Source organism: Vombatus ursinus, unplaced genomic scaffold, assembly GCF_900497805.2.
Source record: "Vombatus ursinus unplaced genomic scaffold, bare-nosed wombat genome assembly UNPS02014812.1, whole genome shotgun sequence".
NCBI lineage: Eukaryota > Metazoa > Chordata > Mammalia > Diprotodontia > Vombatidae > Vombatus > Vombatus ursinus.
Genome location: NW_020954590.1, coordinates 29,023,951 through 29,034,583, shown reverse-complemented (window position 1 = coordinate 29,034,583; position 10,633 = coordinate 29,023,951). Strand labels below are relative to the sequence as shown.

The following is a 10,633-nucleotide window of genomic DNA, read 5'->3' as shown; positions in this document are numbered from 1 at the left end:
CAACACCAACCCCTCCTCCTCCCATTCTTATCAGGAAAGTTTAAAAAGCTGAAAAGGACAAAACTCTTAGGGAAAGACAAGAAGATTGATGACGGAGCACTGTCCCTAGGAAGACACAGCCCTCTAGCAGGGGTGGAAGTACTGTGTCCCTTCCTAGTTTTACTCTGACTTTCATGGACAGATCACTATTAGGGGAAGGGGGACTAGGATCCTGGCTGTCATTTGTCTTTAGAATGCTTCTTTTTCCCAGGTGGTTGGGTCACAGTTGTGGGCATTGAAGGGGTCTGGCAGCCTCAGCCCCTGCCCAAAGAGCCCGAAAACTAAACTAGTTGCTTGCACCTCGGCTCTCATCAACCTGTCACCAGTCACACACTTCCACCCCCACCTCATCCCACATGAAGGCTCCACCTCTGCCTTCTTTTAGAAAATAATATAATTACTTGTTCACAGTCCTTGAAATCTCCAGTTCTAGAACAAATTTCCTTCTGGTGGGGCAAATACTCTGAGCCCCTGCACTCTTTCACTGTAAGGAAAATCTTTTCTTTCTCACCTGCTAGGATATTAGGCATTAAAAAGTCCCACCTTCTTGAGATTTAACTGTACCCATTTCTCACTATTTAGCTAATAGTTTCTTTCTTGAAAGGGACTTTCTTAGCTAATCTTACCCTTCGCTTACATGCCTATAGTTCTAGATTCTTAATTTTTTTTTCAGGTCAGGAAAAGAAAAGATCAAGCTGAGTCTTTATAAATTCTTCTAATCCATAACAATTTCCTTCTAATCAGGGAAAATTTACCCTAGCAACCAAGTTACTGACTCCCTCAATTAATTCCCCCTTCCCTTCTCTTCCCTATCAATACTCAATTAGCTTTGAATCCCACATTTACTAAGACCTACAGTTTTACTGCCTGCTCAGGCCAACTTTCTTTTTTTAAAAGGCCTTTAAAAATTAAAAAAAAACAGTTTTAAAATAAATTATATGATGGTTTCCTTCTAACTTCCAGGAATTTAATTAACTTACTCATGCTGCTATGAAGCTCTACCCAACTTCATGCCAGTTTTCACTGAGATAAAGGAGTCAGAATTGTTGAGGTGAACCACTGACTTCCCCCTCAGATATCATATGAGTCAGCTAGGGGGCAGTTAGGTGGCACAGTGGATAGAGTCTGGATTCAGGAAGACCTGAATTCAAATGTGACCTCAGATACTTCCTAGCTGTGTGACCTTGGGCAAGTCACTTAACCCTTTTGGCCTCAGTTTCCTTATCTCTAAAATGAGCTGGAGAAGGAAATGGCAAACCAGTCCAGTATCTTTGTCAAGAAAACTCCAAAAGGTCACAGAGTTGGACACGACTGAAATGCAACAATAATATAGAGTAGGAAATCCCTTTCCCACAGGAATTTGAGGGTAGGCCCATGTCCAGACTGGGAAAGTCTTTCAAAAACATTCTGTCACCAGTATCCATTATTCTCTAAGCAGACCAATCAAAACAACAATGACAAATGTTAGGTGAGTATCTCCTATCTGTAAATCAAGGAGGAAGGGGAAAGAAGGATATAAGGAAATATAAACTATCAGAACTCCAGCCCCATAGCGGATCCCACTCTGTCAGGCCATTTTCCAGAGGGGGTATGATGGAGGCAGTCAGGCTAGTTGTTCCACTGGGGATGGGATAGGGAAGGAAGTATGGCCTCTGGAACATCAGTACCTGGGGCAAAGCTGTGCCTTCTCTGATCTCAGTCTGGCTCTGAAAGTGACTGGAAGTGGTGTGATAAATGGATTGTGAAAATGAGAGACTTATCAAATGTTTGATAATAGTCTAGGTGTTTGCACTAGGGTGGTTATAGGAAAAAGAATGGATGTCAGGGATATTGGAAGTAGAATCAAATGATTGGATAAGGTGGCCAAATCCCTGGCTGTTCCCCTGAGGCTATAATCCCATCAACTGGCCTTTCTTTGTGGCTACACTCAATCTCCCAATTCTCTTTACCCTTAACCTAGCCTAGACCTTTCTAGTTGCCCCAGCCACTTCCCACCCTTAATCCTATCTAGGCTCTATTCTCCCTTGGCCACCCCTGTAGTTCTATTACCTCATAGACCACGTGGCCACTCCTAGATCCCTCCCATAGTTTTTCTGTATATAGGGTCCATCTTGTCACCATTAAGACACTAGGGATCCTTAAAATCTAGGCACTGCTCAGATTTTCACAATCTAGCCAATAGCTCACAGAAGCTCGGATTCCTTAAGACTTTGGCTAATATGGTGAATCTTCAATAAACCTTGTTTTTGATTAAAAAAAAGTGATTGGATGAGGGATGGGGAAGAGTTAAAGATGTCTGCCAGGTTTCTAGCCTTTATAACTGGGAGAATGAAGGTGAGACTATTTCATTTTTGTCTTTATATTTTCAGTACCTACCACAATGTCTGATACAGAGGAAGTGCTTAATAAATTATTGAATAAATGTATGAATGAATGAAATTAGGAGGAGAAGAAGAGTTCTATTTTGTACATGTTGAATTTGATATTTCATTGTGGTAGAAATAATCAGTGGGCAATTGAAAATTTGGGCCTGAAGGAGCAAGAAAAGGTCAAGTCTAGAGATATAGATTTGGAAGTCATCCACATAGATAAGGAAACTAATTTTATGTCATGAGAGTTGATGAGATTACCAAGGGAGATAGTCTATAAAAGGAAATAGTTGGGAGGAAGACGATGAAACCACAAAGGAGACTAAGAAAGGTAGAAAGAAATTTTATGAGCTTATGAAGAGTAAAATGAACAGAGCCAAGAGAACAGTTTATACAATGACTACAATAAGAATGTACCCCTTGAAAGGGTTCAGAACTATGATAGAATTATGACTTAGGAAGGCTAGTGATGAAGCATTCTTTCCATCTCTTGACAGAGAGGTAATGCACTAAAGGCAAAGAATGAGAAAGCATTCTCAGATGTGGCCAATGTGATGTTGATTTGTTTTGCTTGACCCAACACTGTCATGTTGTTCCTGGAGCCTCTTCAACTTACTAATATTCTTAAAACTGTGGTCCTTAAAGGCCCTGGAGTCAGGAGGACCTGAGTTCAAATCCAGCCTCAGACACATTAACATTTACTAGCTACATGACTCTGGGAAAGTCACTTAACCCCAGTGGCCTTGTCAAAAAAACAAAGCAAACAAAAAAGCAACCAAAAAACAAAAACCAAGCCAAACAAAAACACACAAAACAACTGAACATTACACTACTGATATAATCTGACCTGGGCAGTATTTAGTCCTTGAAATTATCCTTTTCTTAATGCAACCCAAGACTGAATTAGCCTTTTTGGCTGACATGTTACATTGATTCATGGTAAACTTTCAGTTCACTAACAACACCTCTCTCATCTTCTTATCAGACAAACTGCTGTCTCCCATCTTGTACTTGTGAAATCGATGTCTTGAGCTTTAGTGTAAGACTTTACTACATATATCCTTATTAAATTTCATCATATAAGATTTAGCCTAATTTTCTAGGCTATCAAGATCTTTGTGCATATGTTTTAGCTAGTAAGTTATTGGTAACTTTTGAGAGGGCACCTTGAGCAATGAGGATAGAAGTTAGAATTCCACCAATCAGTAAACATTTATTATGGCCCTACTATGTGCCAGGCACAGTGTTAAACACAGGAATGCAAGGGATTGAGGAGGGAGTGGGTGGTAAATAGAACTAGAAGAAGAGATGAGAGATGAAACTGGCCCAGTGGAAAATGAGGGTCAAGGGAAAAGTCGTTTTTTGTGTTTTGCTTTTTTTTAAATAGGGAAGACCTGTTGTATTGTATGTAGAAAAACCAATCATTCAAGGTCTAGAAAAAATTACTGAAGTGTACATAGAATTTTGTACAAACCTGTCAGACTTAAAGCCTACTTATGGTCTAGAATATACCGGATGGAGATAGAACACTTTGAATTTAGGAATTATGTAAAAGGCTACATAAAAATTCACATTTATGTAACTTTACACTTTACAAAACCTTTTAATACATAGTCTCATTTGCCACTTCCCCTCAAGGAGATAATGCATCTTCTCCATTCCACAGACTGGGAAACTGAAACTAGGGGAAGTTAAGTGACTTGTTTAAGATCCCCACAGCTAGAAAGTGGCATTTAAAACCAGGTCTTCTGACTCCAAATCCCAGTGATTTTTCCACTACACCATTGTTGCTTATATTGCTTGAAAAAGTAAAATGTAGTATTTCAGAATATCCAAGAAAATCTGTATTCCCCTCATATCCAGGACACCCTCCGGCCCCCCCCCAACTTCAAACGTGTACAAAACAGCCTCCCACTGATTTTAAATAAATATCTGTAATAGAAGCGTCATTGCCATTCAGATGGCGACTAACATGGTTCCTTGTAAATCCCTCCATTTAAACAAGACAGACTTGGCGGGAGCCAAATAAATGCACACAGGGTGACTCCCACGGGATCACTGGCCAGCCTTTGCCCCTGTTGCTCCAAGAGCAGGAATTTGGTGTAGGGTTGGTAGGCAGAGAGAGAGGGAAAATAATCCAGTCCGGGTTTTGGTTGCACAGGGACTATTGGGCTGCGAGGAATGGCTAGTGAGGAGGGGAGAGGGGGCGGTGGTGGAAAACACACAACACAAACAGCTCGAGCGGCGCCGGAGAGCGGGGAGCGATAGGCCCGGGAGCCGGCGGCTGGGGCAGGGCCCGGGCGAGGCGCAGCGGCCGGCTCGGGCCGCTTGCATGGAGCCCTCCGAGGCGGACTGCACAGGCTGTGACTCCCCGCGGGCAGCGCCGGAGGCGGCCCACCGCTCGCACACACCCACCGCCGCCGCCTGCAGCCGCGGCTCTGCCCGGCGCTAGGAGAAGCCGGCAGCCCGCCTCCCGCCCGGGCTGGTCCGCCGGGCTCGGGCGGAGGAGAGGTGCCGCCGCCGCCGCCGCTGCAGCCCAGCGCCTTAGCACGGGCACTTGCATGCCTTGGGAGGTGGCCCCAGCGGCCCCTTGTTGCCCCGACCCCCGGCGGGTTGCGCCTCGAGCGACAGCCCGAGCCCGAGGAGGAGGAGGAGGAGGAAGAGGAGGGCGAGGAGGAGGAGGTGGTGGTGACAAACTCTCCCGCTTTGCACTGCGGCCGGGAGCCCCTGCGCCAGGCATGCAGGCTCGGCGTTTAGCCAAGCGCTCCAGCCTGGGGAGCCGCCGGGGGGGCGCAGCGCTGCAGCCGCCGCCGGGCCCGGCGCAGGCGAGGGAGGGCGCCCTGCCCGGGCTGCCGCCGCTGGCCCCGGCCCGGGAGAGCTGGAGGCCGCCTCCGCCGCCTCGCCGAGCTGCAGCCGGAGCCGGAGCCGGAGCCGGGGCCGGGGCCGCCCCCCCTCCCGCTGCCGGCGCAGCCACGGTCCCCGCCCCGGTGCTGCTGCTGCTGGAGGAGGAGGAGGAGGACGGCGAAGAGGAAGGGGGGAGGAGGCGGAGGGGGCGCGGGAGGTTGGAGGGGAAGCCCCGGGGGGGCGCGGAGGAGGAGGGCGACGACGAAGAGGACGACGAGGACGAGGAGGTGGTCGTCGAGGTGGTGGAGGAAGACGAGGAAGAGGACGTAGAGGAGCGCTTCGTGCCCCCCGCGGCCCCGAAGGGCCAGACCCGGGGCTCCCTAAAGGTGCGTCCCGCGCTCCGTGCCCGGGGACTGGGGCGCGGGGGGGGGCACCTGGCCAGGGCGCACTGGAGGATGGCAGTGAGCGGCGGGGCTCGGAGGGGTGTGTCAGCTGGAGCCTCTCCTGCACCTTCCTGGGTCCTGCTTGTGCATGCGAGTGTGTGTGTGTGTGTGTGTGTGGTCCCCTGGAGGGGTGAGCCACTGGGTACGCTACCAGCCCCTCTTTCTCCCCCCCCCCCACAAGCTTCTCAGCTGCAACCGGTTCCCCCTTCCTTGAGGCTTGCCCAGCTTCCCTCTGTGGGCTAGGAGGTGGCACCAGGTGAATGCTCCTTGGGGAGCACGAAGAGGTGTCGTGGAATTTCTCCCACTCAGGGGAAGTGGGAATGTGTGTGTGTCTGTGTGTGTCTGCGTGTGTGTCGGTGCGCGCGCGCGTGTGTGTGTGTGCCATACCCTGGGGTGAGGAGTGCTGTTGTTTTCAATCTCGGGCTGGGTCTGTCAGATATTGAAGGCGAGCAGCAGCAACAGCAGCTCCCCATGTTTATCGGACCAATCGCCTTTCTGCTTAGGACCTGTTGTTGATGCGTCTCTAGTAGTAGGCACTTGTTAGATGGATATTCCTCTGTTCCTATTTCATGGAAAAACAAACGAGCTTTTCTTTCGTATGGGAAGGTTGCTTGCAGTTTTAGAGTTCCCCCTTTTCCCTGCCAGTGTTTAAAAGGACCATAGTTATTTCCGCAAAATTGCTGAATTTTTTAGGTTCAGCCTGAGGACACTAGCAATTTAAAAAGATGAGCCTTTTTTCTAAGTGTATGTTGTTGAAATTTCAGAGTGCCCCGTCAACGCTGAAGCAGAGGCCAGCATTTTAGTTTTTATGTCTTCAGCAGATGATAAGGGGTTTATTTATTACACAACTGACTGTCTAGAGTTTTCAGGCATGGGATTGGATAACACAGCGATTGCATGGATATGTGTTGCCAAGAAGTTTTGAGAGTAGCAGTGGTAAACTGTTGAGCAAGGGATGATTACTTTTCATTATTGCTGGGTTTGTGCGTGTGTGTGAACTTAATAGCTATTAACTTTTGTGGAACAGATGTGTATTGGAGTCTAGGGAATCATGTGAACATGCCTGTTCTTTTAAACTTTCAGCTGAAAAGGTAAAGATTATATTAAGACTATATCTTGAAAGCTGTCAATTAGGACCATTTTTTTTGGACAGCTGCCTTCTTGGGCCCAGACCATGAACAGCATTCTGATTACCCATGTACTCCTAGAAAACTTTTTAGCTAGTGTGATTCTAGGTTCATCTAACTACTTTTAAACTGAGTGCCACAGAACCAGTAACCTTGGGGTGATATATCTCTTGAAGAAGTGTTGCTTATCTTTTTTTTGGGGGAGGGGGATCCTGAAGTATAACAAGTCTATTTTGCCCTTGTCAAAAAATTTAAGCACAATTTAGGTGTCAAGAAGAACAGTGGCAGTTCTGATGTGCTTTGTTTTAAGAAAATTCAAAAAAGAAAATCTAAATTAAAAATAAAATGTATTTTACTAATGTCCTATTTCACTTCATTATTGTATGGAAGTAACCCTAGGTTACCAAAGGCTATGCCAGCAGAGCAAATGGTCTGGAAGATCCAACCAAGCTCAAAAAACTTTAAGTGAAGGCTGGTTGATGAACTGTATGTTAGAGGAATATCAGAAAATTGGACATCAAGTAACAAATTTTTCTGCCACAGCAACTCAGAGAATATTGTCCATTCAAGAGACAGTGGAGTGGAGTGGAAAGACTAGTGGGTTTGGAATCAGAGCTGGATTTAAAGTTACTTGGGCGAGTCACTTATAAGAACAGAGCCACATTTTCTCATCTGTAAAATGGGGATTATATTTGTAGTACTCTCACTGCACAGGGTAAGGAAAGTGCTTTGTAAATCTTAAAGTGCTGTATTATAAATGTGGGTTATTATTATTTTTTCTTCTTCTTCTTCGTCTTCTCCTCCTCCCCCTCCTTCTCCTTCTCTTCTTCCTTTTCCACTACCACCACCACCACCATTACTTCATTTTAGAGAGCTTTTGATCTGCATTGGTAAAGGCAATACCTTCAGTAATAAAGTCAAGGATTTTTGAGCTATAAATATAAAACAAGTAAACTAGGTGGTAGTGATTTGCATTTCAAAGAAGACTCATCACTTTTCAAAAGGATTCACTGCTGGATTCTATTTATTTAAAATATTTATTTTTCTAGAAATTGGTTTGTATACAGCTTTTCAGGAGTACATTTATTGGAAAAAGAGAGGTATACACCTTGTTCATCTTTCATTTACTGACAGGGAATTTTGATACTGTTATCCCCAGTGGTCTACTAATAGAATAGGAAAAAAATTATTTTTGTTATCAGAATATAATATGTACCAAGTCAGTCTCTCACCTGATTAACTTATCTTATTCATTTAAGATGCATATTTGCCTTTTACAGAAAGGATTTGAGTAGCCTTATAAATCAAACATAATGCAAAATAAAATAGGTAGCGCTAAGAACAGAACAGAGATTCTGGTTAGAAAGCTTAAGCAGAGATTCTTAACTTGGGGTCTGAGGCTAGATTTCTTCAGTTCCTATTAACTTATATAGGGGGAAAAATCACCTTTTAAAGTTTTCATTAACTTCTAACTAAAATTTAACTTTTACTTCAATTATTTAAAATCCTCATTCTGAGAAGGGGTTCATTGGCTTTAATCTACTGACAAAGGGGTCCACAACATGAAAAAGATAAAGCACCCGTTATCTAAAGGAAACAGAGGGAATAGGTGCTAATAGACACTTGAGATAAATTATTAGATTGCTACTGTTGGAAAGGGAAGTTCCTTGATAGGCAAGGCAAAAAAGAAATGTTGTATTACGTAGTTTTCATTTTCTGGGAGAGGGGAAAGCAGACACATTATCGTTAAAGACGAGCTTTTATTTTTCTTCTTCGTCTTCTTCTTGAATTAAGCTTGAATGGAATTTTAGTGTGTGGGTCTTTTTTAAGGGCCATTGGGAAGAATAGTGTATCTTCAACTCTTGGTTTATAAAAAGGTATAAAATGTTTAAGGAGATAGAGGACATAAAATTATAACCAGTGAAAGCCTGTCTTGGATGATTGTCTTGGGAGTGGGGTAGGGTGGCTAGTAGGTGGCCCATTGCTTCATTTTATTATGCTCTAAATTAATACAAAAACAGAATTTGGAGAATTTAGATGGGTGGATAGATAACAAGACATTTGTGTGCCATAGACACTGTCTCTTGTGCATAACTATCCATAAATGTGACTTTGCGCATCATGGAGAGTGGAATTTGCTGGCATTAAAATATATGTATGGTTACAAACAGTCATATGATAACATGTCTCTTATTGTGCCTTCCTGTGTACAGCTACCTACCTTAGTACCTCCAGATTTTGTTAAATTAGAAGGGCTGAATGATAGAATTGTTAGTGATGTTCCGCCAATGTGAGTTCCATAGGAAATCTGGATTAGGAATATTGTTTCTTCATTGACCATCTTTCCAAGAGTAGTTAACATGTTGATTAGACTCTCAAATATAAGGTGTGTACAGAGACTGGCAGGTGCTAGATTGAAGTGAATTCATGGCTTAAATTGCCCCCTAGTAGATAGTGGGTAGCACAGTGAAAGTGATAAGCTTTGGATGTGAAGGGTTTGGGGGAGTTGCAGTCCTGTTGTGAAAACTTAATAGCCAGAATTGTATTCTTTGTCCAAAGAGAAGGCCCAGAGGCCTACTTCTTTACAGGCTGGGCAACTGGAGTACCTGCAACTGGAGCTCTTTCCTAAGGAAAGAACTTTGGACTTTTTTATGCATCTGTACTAAATTCCATGCTACACAGAACAGAAGAGTTGACATTAACTTGAAAAGTTCTTAGGGTGAGTGTTACCTGCTAATAATTTTGTTCATAAATGAATCTCATTATGAGCCCATCATGGTGAGCCAGTTGCAAAATGTATTCATGAATAATTAGCTGAATTGACCTGTTAGCTGACCATTCAAATGTTAAATCTCTATTGTCTGTTTATTCTCTTAACAAATATTTATTGACAGTGTAATTTGTGCAGAACACTAATAGATGCTCTGAGGGACACAGAGATGTGTAAAATGTGGTCCTTTCTGTAAATGGGGTTTACAGTTAATAAGGGACAAACCAAATATAAGAATAACTATCAGTATGTGATTACTGACGGAAGCCTTCCCTCAATTCTGGTCCTTTCCCCCAGATATAAATGTTATCTTCTGCCTCAATTTTTCATTTTGTCTTGATGAGAATAACTGACCTTTATAGAAGAACTTTAATGTTTGCAGAGTGATATACATTATCTTTTTTGAGCTCTCTTTTGACCTCTTCAAATTCTACCTCATATTATACTTACCTGGTATAGTCTTCTCCCCGGTAAAATGTAAGATCCTCAAGTTCATGAACTACATTATTTTTCTTCTTTGTGCTCCCAGTACTTTACCTTGCACTTTGCATGGTTTTTTTGGATCTGATCTGTGATTTCATTGTTATAGTAGTTTCCAGTGAGGACACTCCCTCTACCAGTACAGAGTAGCACCTCCTGCAATTTCTAGTCTTGGTTGCCTGGGCCATTGAGAAGGTGATTTGCCCAGGTCTTCCTGAAGAGAAGGCCAGCTCTCTCTATCCATTAGGCCAGGGTGTTTATTACACATAATAGTAGGTGCTTCCTAAATGTTTGTTTAATTGAACTAGAGTGCACTAATAATAGTTAATAATAGCTAGAATTTATATAGCACTTTAACATTTGCAAAGTATTTTACATCTTACTTGACCTAGAAATGGCACAACCAAAATACTGTTGTTTTTATTCATCCTCCATTTTCAAAGAGGACTAATGGCATCATGATGTTGGGGTAAAATAGTTGATGATGAGTGATATCATGACTTTCTAGTGAATTGAATTTAAGCAAGGCAGAGTTGCACAAAGTCATCAGCCTCACTCTTT

At 43.5% G+C, this 10,633-nt stretch overlaps 1 protein-coding gene across 1 annotated transcript in view; it reads left to right on the top strand.

The window, feature by feature from the left end:
- Positions 1-4,969: 4,969 nt before the first annotated feature.
- LOC114054281 (zinc finger protein 704) overlaps positions 4,970-10,633 on the top strand; it is a 334,268-nt gene continuing 328,604 nt past the window's right edge. The window contains exon 1 of the mRNA XM_027877474.1: positions 4,970-5,638. Within this exon, the coding sequence (XP_027733275.1) occupies positions 4,970-5,638 (669 nt within the window). The remainder of the gene's footprint in view (positions 5,639-10,633) is intronic.